The following is a 16,548-nucleotide window of genomic DNA, read 5'->3' on the forward strand; positions in this document are numbered from 1 at the left end:
GTTCTCTAATAAACTAAACAGCTTCAGGAGACAGACTTAGGTAATTAATTATTTTTTTTAAAAACTGCATAAAGAATAATACAATTAATCAGGTGTTCAAGAGTGTTATTATCTGGATTATTGTAATATCTTTAAGACTAAAAGAACAGAAAAGTGAAAGAGCAAATCAATCCAAATTTTTGGGGGGATATTTCACAATACAAAATTAGGTGAGAGATTTTTTCCGTGTTAAACAGGAAGGTGCAAGAAATATCTGTCAGTAAACTAAGCAATAAGATAATAGGCAGGATATATCGTCATACTGTTAAAATAATCGCCCAAGTAATTTTTTGTCAAAATTGTTTTTTTTTTGCCTAAATCGTCTCCTCATGATGCCGGCCACCTATGGTAAAATCGCCTACATCCTCACTTGATCAGATCATGTGCTTTTACCCCTTTAAGATAATGGCCTATGTCAAGTGTGTGACTTAAGCAGATTTATTATGCCTAATTCAAAATAAAATGTGACTTAGGCATTTTTTAACATGCCTTTGTGACTTAAGCAAGACATGGTAACACTTTATTTTGAAGGTGTCTACTACATAAGAGTGAAATGAGTGTGTCATAAACATGACATGAGATGTGTCATGAACATTAATGACACTTTGAAGTAACATTAATGCTCATGATACTTGTCATGTCATGTTTCTGACAGGCTTGTGTGACTCTTATGTAGACACCTTCAAAATAAAGTGTTACCATTTCTTGCTTAAGTCACAAAGGCATGTTCAAAAAATTGCCTAAGTCATTTATTTTTCTTAAGTTACATAATTTACACACAGTGTTATTACTATGCCAATAGCCATCCTTTGTTACATCCTTTTTGAGTGAAATGATCAATAAATGTCATATGTTACACTTTTGGTGAAGTTTTTTGTTTCCTGCAAAACTTGAAAAAATGAGTTAGGCGATTATTTTAACAGGGTGATGTTATGTAAGATCTTAAAACTTATTTCCCTAGCTTTGTTTAATGTGCAGCACCTAAAGGGTGAAAGCCAATTCCTTTTTCCAGTTTATGTTCTCAATTATAGTTATGTTCCTCTGAGGGAGCGTCCGTGGGCGGGTTTTTTTAGGAAAAGCAACCAATCAGAAGAAAGCTTCCTGCAACATGTATGATGAACCGTCACTGCCACGTAGAGGACCATCTGCAGGCTGCTTGTTCTCTACATCACTTCAAACATCTTATTTACCTGTTTATCCTGCAGTTCTTCTGACACTTTGAGCGTGTCGGCATGCTGCTGGCCATGTTGAGCTGGCTCTGCTCCTCTCTGCTGTCTGTCAGCGGGGGGAAGCTGCCTGAAGCTGAAGTCAACATAGAAGTCCTGCACAGACCTTTCCTCTGTCACCGAAAGTCAAAGTACGGAGACCTCCTGCTGGTGCACCAGGAGGGCTACTTTGAGAATGGGACCATGTTTTACACCAGGTATGCTACGTGACCGTGCTGTAATATTCCTTATGTGACTTTCATGAAGGAAAGAGTCGCTAAGAAGTTCTCCTAACTTACATGACTCCTGCTGGTTCCTGTACAGCTAATACTGGAAGATACCGTCTAACCATATACTATATTTAAATTTTTTGTTTGATAAACAGTTTATTTACATTAGCAGTTTATTGTTAAAACTTAAAATGTACATTTCCTTTGGCTAGGTCATTAGCTTACTCCTTTCCAGGTGCACGCGTGGTGAATTTCCTTGGTGACGCCTCCGGCTACTAGGGTCACGTGATAAGACCTTTAAAGGGTCAGTTCAGCAAAATTTTAAGAAAAACGACATTAATTTCTGTCTTACCTCTAGTAGTTGCTTGGACGTGATAAAGTTTTAAGATATTAATTTCTGAAACTTCTGCCACCAACTCATTACAGCTCAGGTTAAGGGGATTTTGTGTAAGGGGAGACCCTACGGGTGAATAGGTTTTTTTTTTAACTATATATATATATCACCATGAATCTTCCTCAGTTTGTTACTACATGAAGACAATATGTTTTTGCATTGCAAGTTTTCTGAAGTGTTAATGCTTACATATGCCAATTAAGATGGAAATATGTAAACATGAGATAATTTGCATATAATTCCAATCTGAACATTCGATACAGGACATTCCAAAGTTATTGTTTTCATTTTGTTGATTCAGTTTTTTACAGAAGGATATTTGGATATCTCTTTTTATCATTTCATAAATACTGTCAAAAGCTGATAAATCAGGGTATGAATAATTTACAAACAAACCTCCCTGTAAAAACCCCTCAGAATGTAGTAAGGAATAAAATTGGGAAGTTTGGTGAGTGTAAGTGGAGCTGAAATTAAGATCTATAATTCAAGAAAATGACTAAGAAAAAAAACATTTTGAGAAAACTGACCAGTTCATGAAAAAAACAATGTTTTTGCATGTAGTGTCTGCCTGTATAGAACTAAAATAGAAAAACAATTTGGTATCAGAAGTGGAAGAAGTAAAATGTAACATTTAAAAAACTTTAAAGCAACCTTTGAACAAAAAAGTCTTCTATATACTCTGGATAATGCTCACTAACCTCACTGGAACTTAATCAATTCTACTGGGGAAATGGTCCCAATCAAGATGGTGGCAATCACTGTTGGACCAGAGGTCAAACAGGCTTGAAACTTTCAACCAGACAGCAAAACACTTCCTTTTAAGCCTGCGGTTAAGATAGTCTCAAAGCACCTAGGGTAAGATGCAGGCAGCAGATCTCCATCTGAAAAACGCACATTACACTGACTAATTGAAGAAAGGGGGGGAAGTGAGGAAAATATGTCTTTAATTTTTGAGATTCAACATATCTAACGTGAGAAAATTATCCGGAAGAATTCTTTATTTTTCTTCTTACCTTATCCCATTTTTTCAAAAGACTGTAAATTAATTTTAAAAAATCATTCAGCTGAAATAATACGAATAATACTTGCATAGAGATATGACACATTTCTGCCAGGTAATTATATAGCATAAACCACATACACATTAAGTGTTATATAATTATTTATAAACCTGGACAGCATTCATTTTTTAAAATGATTACATATTATTTGCACTGTATAGTTTTGGAATAACAGCCAGATTTAACCAGTAACAAAGGGGTGTTAACTCTAATTTCCACTATTATCACCTTTTGTGATCTTTGAAGGGGGTCCGCCGGACTGTCTCACGTTTCCTTTAACACTGTATGTCTGTGTGTGTCCACCAGTCGAACCGACGGTGACAAGCACGCAATGTGGTTTACACTGGGCATCAGAGAAGTGATCAAAGGCTGGGATAAAGGCCTGCAGGACATGTGCTCTGGAGAGAAGCGGAGACTCACCATACCTCCAGCCCTGGCCTATGGGAAGGACGGGAAAGGTACTGTAGCTTTGTCAATATGCATGCACACTTCACCCTAGCATGTATTCCTCACAGTGCTTGAGGTTTGAGAAAATGTGTAATGTTATGCATGTGTGTATATTATGCTTGTCTGTCTTGTTTTGAACGGCTCTGTAGGACTCCCACGCTGAATGAAGGTTTCATTCAGCAGTATTAGTCCACTTTTTCTCAACATGGAGCATGTGAACAATACTGTGCTTTGTCCTGGTAAGCACACACCGTCCTAACAAATAACATCTATTTTTTTCTGTGCCTGACTAACTTTTGCCATGGCAACAACGACCACCTGAATGGCTTGAAATGACTACTAATGGAACCAAAGTTTGCTTCTTAGTCACACTTTCAACACTAACTCACAGTTTAACTCTTTAAACGTGTTGCTGCATTCACTCACAAGGGTTAACCATTTCTGCAGCACTAACCAAACCAGTTGTTTTCTTCATACTGAAGCAATATCAGTTGTGGCTGACCTCTTGCTCTGTGGCGTTGTCTGGTCAGGTAAGATCCCACCTGAGAGCACACTGACCTTCGTCATCGAGCTGCTTGATATCAGAAATGGACCGAGGTCACATGAGTCCTTCCAGGAGATGGACCTCAACGATGACTGGAGACTCTCCAAGCACGAGGTATACACAAAGATTTCAAATAATGATAAGAAATAAGAAGTAGAAGCATATTAAAAGTGATAGCAAAAGATATAAGTATTGTGGAGGTGTATTGTTTTACAGTGAAGGTCAATAGAAGGTATGTTATTGTTTTTTTACAGGAACCAAACTGTAGTCGGAGTTGGAAAAATGGGTCCTGGTGCTTTTCATCTCAACATGTGTCTCCCACTAATTCTGCTCTCACTCGATTTGTCAGGTGAAAGAGTATCTGAAGAAAGAGTTTGAGCGTCACGGCTACCCTCCAAACGACACCCTGCATGAGAACATGATGGAGGATATCTTTGCCAAGGAGGATAAGAACAAAGACGGCTTCATATCCTCCAGAGAGTTTACTTACAAACACGATGAACTTTAAATTCTCTCCCAGTCCCACAAACCACTTACTTGTCCAGTGCCTCAGTTACAATGACTTGTGACATGTAAAATCCCTGGTGTGTGAAGCTGAGTGGTGAGCCAGCAGGTTTGTTTCAGTCATATTTAGTTATTCTTAGCATTGTTTTTATGTCATTATGTTTACAAGAGCCCATTCCACTCTTTTGTATAAAGATTTTTACAAATGTGTGTAAATGGTATGCAGTTGTCAGTGACACCAAATATCTGAGGAAAAACACACATGGAGCAAATGCTTGTAGTGGCAGTGCATTCAAATTATATAGTTTACAATTTACCAAGTTTAAATGTGAGCTTTGGTAGTTTTCATTTTCTATCAAGCAGTTAAATAGGAATTTTTATAGTGATAATCATTTTCCATGGCAAGCATGATACCATGACACTGCAGGAAGTGCAGGTGAAACCAGGAACATAAACACTTCAAGTCAAACAAGTCATTTTCTGTAAGTGCTCTCAGTTTACCAGCACACACAATACTCAGGCCCTGGCACTGGTAAAGCTAAATGAAATGGAGCCAGCATTGATGAAATAAGTGACACCTGTTAGATGTGTGAAAAACAACTGTAAGAAAGGTGAACTGCACGTGCACACACTGCAGCATCAGTGCTGAAAGGATATATTGTTCAACCCTGTTCTGCAACATGCATGCAATCTCGTTCTGAATTCTGATTGCATTCAATTTTACCCTGCTGTGTCTTGGACAGTTAATTTCTCTCATATTTAATAACTCTCTCTCAGAGCTAAACGCATCATCTGAGAAGACAGGGGGAGATTAACTGTACCAGTTATTTTTAACAATGTGCTGCAGGCTGAGATATTTCACAAACCAGAAAAATGTTCCCACAGTGCCGGCGAAAATCTTGACTGTCCAGTTTCTGTACCCTCAAGGTTCTTTAATGGAACCCATCAAACCCATCAAAACTAAACTCAATATGCAAATTAATGTCCTAGTCCAGGCAGATTTTATTGTCCATAATGTCATCAATAAAGACAAGGTTTTAAACAAAATACTGTGGTTTATTTGGTGGTGACACCCTGTAACACTTTACACATTGAACCAGCAGGTGGCACTGTCTTCACAGGTGTTAGTATTGGTTATTTCAGTGAGAAAAGAAACACTAAACCTCATTCATTATCTATTCATAACAGTGTAGCTTAAAAACATTCCTACAATTCTAAAATGTCAGTTTATCCTCATCTAAACTTCTATAGATTCAGTTATTACTTACAAAATATAGTTACATAAACACAGGAGAGCACCACTATATGTATAAGGATTCATGAATCCCCAAGGTTAGAATATCCAGGTCCTGCAATTTTTTTCACATTGAGTTTAGGATGAGGTTTACATAATCTGCTAAAGGTGGTCAAACAGGTAATTAAATAATCAAAATAAATGGAATATGTGACATCTTGAGTGGATTGTTTAGTCTTGTCTTCCAGTTCAGATGTATTTAATTTGGGTTGTATCAGGTAGTTATCCATAGTCAGTGTTCTCTACAGCAGAAAGCAGTTGGTTCGCCCCCAGTTTGGAGGAACATACAAGAGTAGAGCCACAGAAGCTAAGCAATGTACTGCTGTAGGTGGGGGAAAACATGTTTTAGCCACCTCAAAATAAGTAAGTGTACACTATATTTGGAATACTTTCACAGCTTAACCTTGATGTCATACAGTTTTGATGCTTTCACCAAAGCCACCAGACTCCATTGACATAATCAGTCATTTTATCTCCCAGAACACGGGAGCACAGGTTTACACCAAAGTCACATTCTAACACAAAAAACTAACCAATCAAAGCAGTGGTACACCAGAAAGTCCTGCATTCTGTGAGGTAAAATTACTGACTTTACAAATGGAGTCTGGTGTCTTTAAAGCGAGCATAGATGGATATAATGGCAGGCCTGTATGATGGTAAGGCAAAGCAATCAAAATATTCTAAATATAGCTTACATAAAAATTATATTGATTTTTTTTCTTTCTGTAGGAGACTTAAATAGATTTTGCTGCTGCCTCCTTCCATAGCAGTTCATTGCTTAGCTTTCACACCTGCCCTTCTGCCCATTTCTCCAAACTGAGCATCACCATCATCTACCTCATACAAGCCCACTTTAATAAATCCAAACTATCCCTTTAAAGAGCTTCTTGTACAGTAGTTGTCGCTGGGCCACAGTTTGTATAAAGGAGCTTTACATCTGAATGTTTAAGAATGCTTCTGGCTTAAATACAGACTTTAAAAGTGCTACTGAATAAAGGGGTAGATCTTGACATCAAATCAAAATATTCTATACTGCATGTAGATACTGAAATGCTTACAAACTGTGTCACGAGTCGTGTTAAATATAGCTGCTGGAGGATACTGTCCCTGGTGTGTGTGTGTGTGTGTGTGTGTGTACAGTCTGTATGTTACTTATGAGAGTAGGGAGAGCCCTCCTCCTCACACACATTCAAAACATTCCACACTAGAAAAGGTCAGAGGTCACATAGTCAGAATAAGGCGGGACCCTGTTTGACACTCACATATACACACACACGCACAAACACCCTGAACACAAACAACACACACATGCAGACACACACATGACAGTAATGTTATTGTCATTAGCTGTCATGAGGAGGAGGACGACTGAGTCTAACTGTCTGATATGTGTGTGTGGGTACGAAGAACAGGGTGAGGCCTTGACTCATCTGAGGTGTGTCCTAATCCCAGGTGGTTTTGGGTTCACTGTAAGAGAAAGAAAAACTCAGTAGATGATATTGAAGTCCACATGTGTAAGGTGGAGAAATAATGAGTCTACTGTGCTACTACCTCTGTTTTCTTTGCTGGGGTAGATCCGAGGGAAAGGCTTGAACTCATCGGGAGGGGGCAGGTCCTCTACGGGGTGAAACTGGAACTTGGATTCAAAATCATCTGCTAGCAGGAGATATACAGAATGGACGCAATTAAAGGCTGCAGTTTGTACTTATTTTCAAATACAATATTCAGTGTCAAACCATACTAATCTGCCTCTTTAAAAAAATCATGTTTCTTCTCAACCAATGATATGTTGCAGGTTTATCCAAAAACTGGTTTAAGCAACTTAACATTTACTTTAATTTTACACCAAATTCAATTATACAAATTATGTTGAAGGTTCTGGATTCATATTATTAATTGTATGTGATACATTTTTCTGTGGGGGAAAAAAAAGCTAAAAAAAATATATTAAAAAAATAATTATTATATATAGATATTGCAAAACCATTATCTATGATATTTCAGATATTATACATTAAATAAATTATAAATAATTGCTACAAATCAGTCAAAGTAGCTCAAAACAACATGAAAGGGGAAACATTTCTATAATAATATACAACTCTAAATTATCTCTACCCGTCTATTCCAGTTTCTCAATGCATACTGTATTCTGCATACTGTATATAATCTACTTATTATCTTTTTTGTTTTTTATCCAATTGTCTTGCTTACTGTACTTATTTTTAATCTATCAGGATGAGACAATCCACTAAAGGCCTCAAATGTATTCTAAAATTTCCGATAAATATTGCCTGATATAAATATTAATATACACTCACCCAGGCTGTGCAGGTGTCCATTCCTGAGACTTGATGGAGGCAGTGGAGGAGGTGGTGGAGGGGGAGGAATGCGGCTGGACAGCTCGGTAGAGGGGGAACGTGCCGGGGGTGCTGGAGGAGGAGCCAGCCGACCTACACCTGTTACCACCAGTTACAGTAGCAGAGGAGTCAGAGGGGTGTCACACACAATATACATCAAAGTCTGATGTGATCTGTTATGATAACTGAGACAGCAACGCTGTATTTATACATCTTTTCTGAGAAAAAACACTGCAAAGAAACAGTTACACATAATAACCCGTTAGCTGTAATAACTAGCTACAGCAGCTGCCACAGTTTATACCCTATATTTTTTTGGGAAGTTTTAGACACACTACACAGTCAAGGCCAAATATTTTAGCTGGTGTTTTTCCCTATAAGTATGTAGTTGAATCACATGTGCTAAAATGTCAAATTACATTGTATATTTGTGAATGATGTTACTTTTCATTCAACTTGTTGAAATGAAAAATGATTGCCTTGTGCCTATTTACATAATCATCATTGTCATCATCATCATCATAAGTTTCTTAGTTTTGTAGTTGTAGTTGTAGTTATTACTAGCAAGCTAAAGCTCACTTTAAAAAATAAACTTAATATTTAAAAATAATCATGAAAATAAAAATCATAAAAATCATCAAGTTATTTTTAATCCACATTGCAACAGCTAAATATTCACCATCAACAGAAAAATCACTGGTGAATAAAAAAGGTAATGTCTCATCTTGGCATCCACCTACCTGCACTTCTGGGCACAGCTGGTGGACGTCGGGTGGGAGCGTTGCAGGGGTATGAGGGAGGCAGGGAGCGCATGGCTGGGGAGGGCACAGCAGGCACCTTTGGTGGTGGAGGTGGGAGGGTGGATGGGCAGCTGGGGGTAAAAGAAGCTGGGAGAGGGGGAGGAGGAGGGGGTGGAGGTCCCAGTGGGCTGTCCCGCAGGATGGGGAACCTAGAAGGTTCGGAGTGGACTGCGGGAGGAGGGTAGAAGCACCCTGACAAGCGGTCCCCTGGAATGGCAGAGGGAGATTGAAAAGGTGGAGGAGGAGGAGGAGGGGGAGGAGTCGAGGGCTGGGAGATGGTGGTGTGGTAGGAGTGCTGGATGGGGAGCCAGGTGGGCTTGGTGACCTGAGATGGAGGTGGAGGAGGAGGGCAAGAAGGGAGAGGCGGAGGCTTGTTGACTGGTCGGTCCTGGAAGGCTTGGGGTGGGGGAGGCGGGGGAGGAGCAGAGGGTGGGGCGGGTGGCAGCGGAGGGGGAGAGGGAGCGGGGAAAGAAGGCGGGTGTTTGGTGCTGTGAGAAGGGGAGGAAGGAGCAGAGGACGAGGGAGCAAGGGGACGGTGGACGGAGGTTCGGAGCTCCGCCGTCCTGTGAGGCTCAGACACGCTGCTCGAGTCTGCTGGACTGGGCGGGTTCCACTGAGGCTTCAGGGAGGCAGACGAGCTCGACCGGGACACTGTAACACAAAAGACAAGTCATTTAGATGGGCAATATATATAATAATCTATATATTTAGTCAGAGAAAGACATTTGGCACCAACCTGGGGTCTTGCCTGCTGTGTCTCTTTGTCCTATAGGCCTGAGAGTCGGGAACCCTCCAGCAAAGAGCCCACCCAAAGTGGGCCCTATGGGTGCTGTCCCTCCTGATGAGCCCTGAGAAGCACCAACACTGCTGGATACATCCCCAGTGTTAGCCTTGGGCTCTGGGGAACAACACATACACACACAAACATCACAAATTATTAATAACAATGACATCAGGGTCCATTTGGTGTTTTTCAATCATTATAGATTTATCACATATTTCATTAACATAATAATTCACACATACAGGTGCATCTCAATAAATAAGAATATCATAGAAAAGTTTATTTATGTCAGTAATTCAATTTAAAAAGTGGAAATAACACATTATATAGATCCATGACACACAGAATGAAAAATGTAATGTCTTCATTTATTTAATTTCTTCTAATTATAATGATTATGGGTTACATTTAATGAAGACCTAAAATTCAGTGTCTAAAAAAAATTTAATATTACAAAAGACCATTTTTAAAAAGTATGTTTAATATGGAAATGTTGTCCTCTGAAAAGGATGTCCATCTATATGCACTCAATACTTGGTCGGGAAATTGACTTTTCCATGATATTCTAATTTATTGAAATGCACCTGTAAGGCTAATGTTTGTCTTGTCTCAGTAAGTTTTTTGTGGGTGGGAACTTGATCTTAATTCTGAAAAGACAACATGAAAATGTATTAGTTCAGGTAGGAACATGGATAAATTTTGCACCACCCAAGAGGGTGAGGGCCAACGACACAGCTTTTCATAAAAAGGTGTGTAGTTGTGGGAAGGAATTAAGTATTTTGAAGTAAAAAGGCTCAAGTATAAGTATAGTCATTGGTGTTAAAGTCCAAGTCTTCTTGTCTTTTTTGATTTTCTCAAGTCACGTCAAAAGTAATTCGATTCCTGTCACAAGTCTACACCTCTGCATCAGAGCTATTTCCCAGAAATGCCAATGACTCCATTCTCATTAAATCTAAAAGAGTCTAGCGACCAGGTGAAACACAAAAATGCACAGAGACTTGACAATACTGTACATGAAACATAATAACATACTGTACATATATATTTTTATAAATCTTATAGTATAGTGTGAATGCAATGCATGCCCTGTCTATAGTGCCACTGTCTTTGCTGAAGTAGTTTCCTATTCTGCATCCTTATGCGCTGTAGGGCATTCCTTCCTGAAGTGTACACTTGGTGTGGGAATGTGTGTGTCTATATGAGGTCAAAGAGAAGCAACATACGCTCAATGAACTACTGAACCAAATACTCCCCTCCTGTTATTCCTCTACTTTCTTTATATGTTTATGCATTACACTATGGCATCTTAACACACAAACACACACCATTAAACCCACTTTACTTGACATGACACTAGATGCATGTGAGTACCACAATCAGTTTCTTTACACAAACTGAGCCCGTCTTTTGGTAGCATGGTAAGGATGTTGCTCTTACTATCGACGATGGGGGCACTGCGGTCGTTGACCTGTGTGACTTTCTTCAGTCTGGCTCCTTTCTGGATGTCGGCCAACAGGGCATTCCTTCCACCTCCTCCTCCACCAGACTGCAGCTTAGGAGGCTCCAATGGACACTGTCACACAGAGGCCACAAGAGCTTTTATGTAACTGTATGTGTTCTGTCTTAACAGTCCACGTCAGGATTATAAAAACAGTCGATACACGACTATATTGATAATAACTTACTAATATGGCATTTAAATACCAAATAAGCCACCAAACATTGTGATATGACTATGCAAAGTTACTCCGAAGGCTTCTTGAATGAATAACTTTATTTAAGAATATTTAACATTATTATACATAATAAAAATAAAAGATTAATGTATGATATTGCCAACCAATTCTAGAAATTAAAACTAAGAAAATAAAAATTAGAAAAATAAAATAAAATCAATACTGTATGTTCGCTGTCAGTCAACTGCTGACTGAATTGAAACGCTAACTTATTCCTTAATTATCCCAAGCACTGTTTTCTGCATTAAGGGGATACACTACAGGTGAATAGGGTAATTTATAGTAGTAAAGCTATCACCATAAATATTCCACAAGTTGTCATTATATTGACAATATTATTTTGCATTACAAGTTTTCTGAAATGTTGAGATATGCAAATGAGGCAGGAACTCATTACTCATTAAATATGAGCTCATTTGCATATATTTCCAGGACAGAAATTTGATCAAATTTCAAAGTTATAATTTCATTTTGTTGATATATTAGATTCAAAGTTGTTTTTTTTACAGAAGGATATTGGGATATCTCTTTTTATCATTACATAAATCAGTAAATACTGTCCATAAAAAAAATCAAGTTTTGTTGTGTTTATAAAGGAAGAAAATGTTATATAGGTATAGTTAGGAATAAAACTGGTCAGTTTGGTGTCTGTAAGTGTAACTGAAGTTGGGATTTATGGTCGAGTTTGATTTAAAAAAAAAAAAAAACAGTTTGAGAAAACACCCTGTAAAAATGTCATACATTTTTAATGGAAATTATTATAATTTTCCTAGTCAAAATATTGACTCTAATTCATAGCAGCATCAATATAGAACATGTAAAACACAAAACATTGTGCAGGAGAGTGGGAGCTTTGTCAGGATGCCTGTGATGATGAGGTTTAGACTACGTTCATGGTACAACACGCTGCAATAAAACACTAAGTTTTAGTGAATTTAAGAGAAATATACAGTAAAGAAAAATATACACCTAAGTGTTTGATTTGGATGTTTTCTTTCCACTATTTTGAAAGAAGACATGTTATGGGAGAAAAATAGCCCAAACCCTCAAAATTGACCAGTGCATGAAAATATGTTTTTGCCTGTAGTGTATAAAAAAAGCTTTCATATCAGTATTATCAGACAACATATACACCAAAACCATTACAAAAGATATATCTTTCATGGGCAAATATTCAGCTCACAGAGAGATGAGAAGCACCGTGACTTCAGTTTATTAATGTGTCTCTGCAGTGTGGCCTTGTTTGCTGGCAGCAGCGACTCATTTAACATGAGGACACTGAGCGCCTGCTGTGGAAACATAACACTCTGCTGCTACTGAGAGTCTGCTGTCTGCCCTGCTCTGTGTGTGTATTACCTCAATCAATAATGCAAATAACCTACAGGTGATGGGTGATGGTCAGCGAGAAGGACACAAGTGAGTGTCTTCAATTGCCTGAGAGAGAGTTCGAGGTAGACAGTCTTACCTGTGGCAGGGCAGCGCTGGGCGGAGGCGGTGGAGGGGGAGCCAGGGGAGGCGGAGGGGGAGGAGGCGGGGCTGGCATCCTGAGGCCTCAGATACCTGCAGAAGACATTGCAGAAAGAGTCACCATCTTATATGCACTGCAGCCACTGACCACCTTCTAGGACTGTTTTCCAGAAGCTGCTACTGTGTAAAGGGTCACAAACGATGACCTCCTACCCTCTTCCCTGAACAGGAAGAGCTTTCACCAGCGTACAGCGCAAAACAGGAAACAGCAAGCACTCCATCCTCTCTAGAGAAATCTGACACATCCCCCTTTCCCCCTCTTCTTCCCACAATGCCCTGTGGCGGGACTTGGGAGAGGAACAATGGTGAGTGTTGTGTAAAAAGTAATGGACCCCTACCCTTCATTCGAAGGTCCTCGCTGCAGTAAGTGAATGGAAAACACATTCAGGAAACTCCAAAGGAAAATGCTGCAGCGCGCACACACATTGTTCTTCTTGGTACAGGATGTGTTGTGATTGTGTCATCAAGAGCAACTGGTCCAGTAATCAAAGTGATAATCAGCAATGGCAAAACAGTAACTTTCTAGGCACAGCTCAGGATTATGTCACACTTTTTACCGTCTCCACGTGTTGTTGGTGACTAACCTAGTAAATGATCCACAGCGACAGGCACTGAGACCTCCACACAACTCTCTTGACATGATAAATTCTTGACAAGCTGTCTTGCATGGCTGTGAAAGACTGAACACAGCCTGAGGTTTGTTCACATTCGCTTCCCTGTGGAATGTGCACAAGTAGCTCCTCAGCAATTTAATTAAACAGAACAGATCCTGTTTTTGTTGAATCTCATGTATGTGTCCCTCCTGTTTTTGTCTTTGTGTGTATGTGTGTGTGTGTGTGTGTGTGTGTGTGTTTACAAGTCATGCCTCCTGTCTATGCGACTGGCAGACCGTCCCCTGTTGCTATTTCTATCTCCATATCTGTGTCAGGCAGCCTCTGTGACACTGCTAGTGTCGATCTTTAAAGGGGGCAAAGCTGGACGCTGGTGAGCTGAGCTCTAAAAGAAACAGGTGGGACACTGAGTGGACATGCACCTCTCACACCAGCTGTTTGTCGTTGACCTGTACTATGTCTTGTTCTTACTTGAAATCTAATGACACACATAAAAGCAGCTGGAAGCAACAGCTGCTGCAGCCTGAACAAGGGGTTTCTACATGTTTTTATGTGGAAAAACTTGCAAAAAATATTGTTTTGTTCAGTGTATGAGAGACTCCAGCTGTAAATCATGGTTAAATACAACAGGTTTTTATGCGCTCTATGTCTGTGAATGGTGATAGAAGTACTTTTTACACTGAACCACCCCACTCATATTCTAAATAGACGTATATGATTGATATGAGTTTTCTAACAGATTAGTGCTGGTCAATATGACAATATTAAAAAGATCTGTATCTGTGTCACAATGTCGAAAAACCAGCAGGCAAACTGTCTTATTAAGTAATATTAGATCATCTGGGCAACCCTTTACATTCTGATCCTTGGAGCGAAGCTGGAGCAAACCATAGTGGTGCTTTTTTGTAAATATTGATGATGTCATATACAAAAGTAGGTGTTACCATGTGGTTATTTCATATAGATTTTTAATTACTGAATTACCAGATAACTTGCTGTATCGTGGTGAATATTATTATCAAGATATCACCCAGCCCCATGTTGTATATACAGTAAAGACGTCAAACAGAGAGTTGACCCCAAACACAATTAACAACAAATGCTTTTTGTTTTTTAAATGAGGTTTTGGCTGACAGAAGAATTTAAGCATATCACATTTAACATATAAAACATGATATATTTCGTTCTTTGGTGAAATAACAATGTAAATGTATGTATTTTGTCACCTTAAAAGAAAATAATTTGACTTTTTTTTTACACATAAATCAATGGGTCTCTGGGACCACAAAGAATGGGGAAGTAAAGTAAGTCTCCAAAACACAAGTACAATCATCTTTAAGTATGTTTAACTTGCACAAAAATAGCATATCTGTATCTTCTATTTAATTGAAAATCCTATATTATTATACTGCGTTTTCCCCTTTAAAGTAGACTGCAAAAATGCTCATTACTTACAACTATACAATAAAGCAATAAAGCCTATAAATTGAGACACTTAATGCGCCATGCGTTTGGATGGTTAGGACAGTAATAAGACAAAGTGCTTGAATACAGCTCATGTGCTTATACAGTCATTGTTTCTCCCTTATTTTTACATATATCATCATGCAGTTTTGCAGGAATAAGAACCACTTGTCATATAAGCTACAAGTGTGCATTAATTATAAACTGCAGCGTCGTCTTACCTATTTGAAATAACCGAAATCCACCTGTTTGCAGAAAAGGCTTCAGTGAGACAGACCACAGCTCACTGGCCTCATACTGCGCTCCCCATGGCGTTATTTATAGTCGAATGAGGACACCACAGATCCAACTTGTTTGGGCTTCCAAAAACTAAACCTCGAGTTGCAAAAAGTTCAAGAAACTTTTCATTTGACTTCACGCTAAAAAAAAAAACACGCGATAGTTGTCGTGCACGGTGGTGTCCTTCTGGATATGGCTGTTTATTCTGCTGTGAGCGCACTGACTGCAGGAGGCCACACCTTACCGCCCCACACTCTCAACCGGACCAATGAGGAGACAGAGAGTGCACTTGGCTCAGTGTCATCGCCTTAATGCATGCTCAAGTTGCCAAGAAACTCTCCCTCACCTTGAATTACAGCTGTGTGGAATCAAATAAACAGGCATGAGAGCTGCTTTGAACTGAGAGGTGGAGAAGTCTGCACCCGTGACTTGTTTGGGAGCAAGCTATTATTCCGTGGACTGTATTCAACTGGGTTTATTTTAGTTCTATACAGCTCTGTTATCGGCTGCTTGGTGGCATATTTCCGCCCCCTTGTGTTGAAAATGTGATATTACAAGTTCATTCAAATGTGTTAGTGTGAAAAAATCTGCTTCACATCTTGAGCTGACGTGAGATTTTTAGATGCTATTGATACGTTAAATATGAAATCATAAAGTCATTTTATAGCCATAAATGTACGCATCAGTAATAATCTGATCTAAAGTGTAGCCTGTATTGCTCCAACTCCACTACTATATTGATACTATTTTTTTAAATAAATAAATGAATAAAAAAGTAAAAAATAAATAAATACATTTAAAAAAATAAAAAGTAAATAGTGATTTTTTTTAAAATATAGTAAAATAATAATAAAATACAAAAATAAATGATTTTATAGCCATAAAATACACATCTTTAATCATCTGATCTAAGGTGTATAGTTGCCTATATTACTCTAACTCCACTGCTATAAAAGTGATATTAAAAATTAACATAGAAATTAATTTTAAAAAAGTTTGGGGGAAAAAACGTGAAAAAAAACAAAAAAAAAAAAAAGAGATTAAAATTGAACACAAATTACAGTAAAATAATAATAAAATACAAGAAAAGAGTGATTTTATGGCCATAAATCACGAATCAGTAATAATCTGATCTAAGGTGTATAGTAGACTTTATAAATCTTACTCCACTGCTCTAATAGTTATATTAAAAATGTAGATAAAAATGAAGAAAAGTATTTTTTTTTTTAAATAAGTTAATATGGGAGCTCAAAATAAAACACAAAATGA

The 16,548-nt window shown here is 38.4% G+C and overlaps 2 protein-coding genes across 2 annotated transcripts; one reads left to right on the top strand and one right to left on the bottom strand.

Moving 5' to 3' along the window:
- Positions 1-1,155: 1,155 nt before the first annotated feature.
- Positions 1,156-4,540, top strand: LOC131985159 (peptidyl-prolyl cis-trans isomerase FKBP14-like). Its single transcript, XM_059350213.1, has 4 exons — positions 1,156-1,462; positions 3,236-3,387; positions 3,907-4,034; positions 4,270-4,540. Exons 1-4 carry the CDS (start codon positions 1,272-1,274, stop codon positions 4,426-4,428), a joined length of 630 nt encoding a protein of 209 aa, XP_059206196.1. The 5' UTR covers positions 1,156-1,271; the 3' UTR covers positions 4,429-4,540.
- A 906-nt stretch (positions 4,541-5,446) lies between these two features.
- Positions 5,447-15,810, bottom strand: wipf3 (WAS/WASL interacting protein family member 3). Its single transcript, XM_059350212.1, has 8 exons — positions 15,222-15,810; positions 12,864-12,958; positions 11,100-11,235; positions 9,615-9,776; positions 8,819-9,529; positions 8,040-8,177; positions 7,270-7,374; positions 5,447-7,185 (listed from the first exon to the last, which is right to left on the bottom strand). Exons 2-8 carry the CDS (start codon positions 12,939-12,941, stop codon positions 7,145-7,147), a joined length of 1,371 nt encoding a protein of 456 aa, XP_059206195.1. The 5' UTR covers positions 12,942-12,958; positions 15,222-15,810; the 3' UTR covers positions 5,447-7,144.
- Positions 15,811-16,548: the final 738 nt, after the last annotated feature.

The sequence above is a fragment of the Centropristis striata genome, chromosome 14 (assembly GCF_030273125.1).
Source record: "Centropristis striata isolate RG_2023a ecotype Rhode Island chromosome 14, C.striata_1.0, whole genome shotgun sequence".
Classification (NCBI taxonomy): domain Eukaryota; kingdom Metazoa; phylum Chordata; class Actinopteri; order Perciformes; family Serranidae; genus Centropristis; species Centropristis striata.

Coding starts and splice junctions, on each gene's coding strand:
- wipf3 (XM_059350212.1), bottom strand. CDS start 12,941: ATGCCAGCCCCGCCTCCTCCCCCTCCGCCTCCCCTGGCTCCCCCTCCA. Junction 8,178..8,818: donor AGCTGTGCCCAGAAGTGCAG/GTAGGTGGATGC, acceptor TGGTGGTAACAG/GTGTAGGTCGGCTGGCTCCT. Junction 7,186..7,269: donor CCCCAGCAAAGAAAACAGAG/GTAGTAGCACAG, acceptor TTTCTCTTACAG/TGAACCCAAAACCACCTGGG.
- LOC131985159 (XM_059350213.1), top strand. CDS start 1,272: ATGCTGCTGGCCATGTTGAGCTGGCTCTGCTCCTCTCTGCTGTCTGTC. Junction 1,463..3,235: donor GGGACCATGTTTTACACCAG/GTATGCTACGTG, acceptor TGTGTCCACCAG/TCGAACCGACGGTGACAAGC. Junction 4,035..4,269: donor GGAGACTCTCCAAGCACGAG/GTATACACAAAG, acceptor TCGATTTGTCAG/GTGAAAGAGTATCTGAAGAA.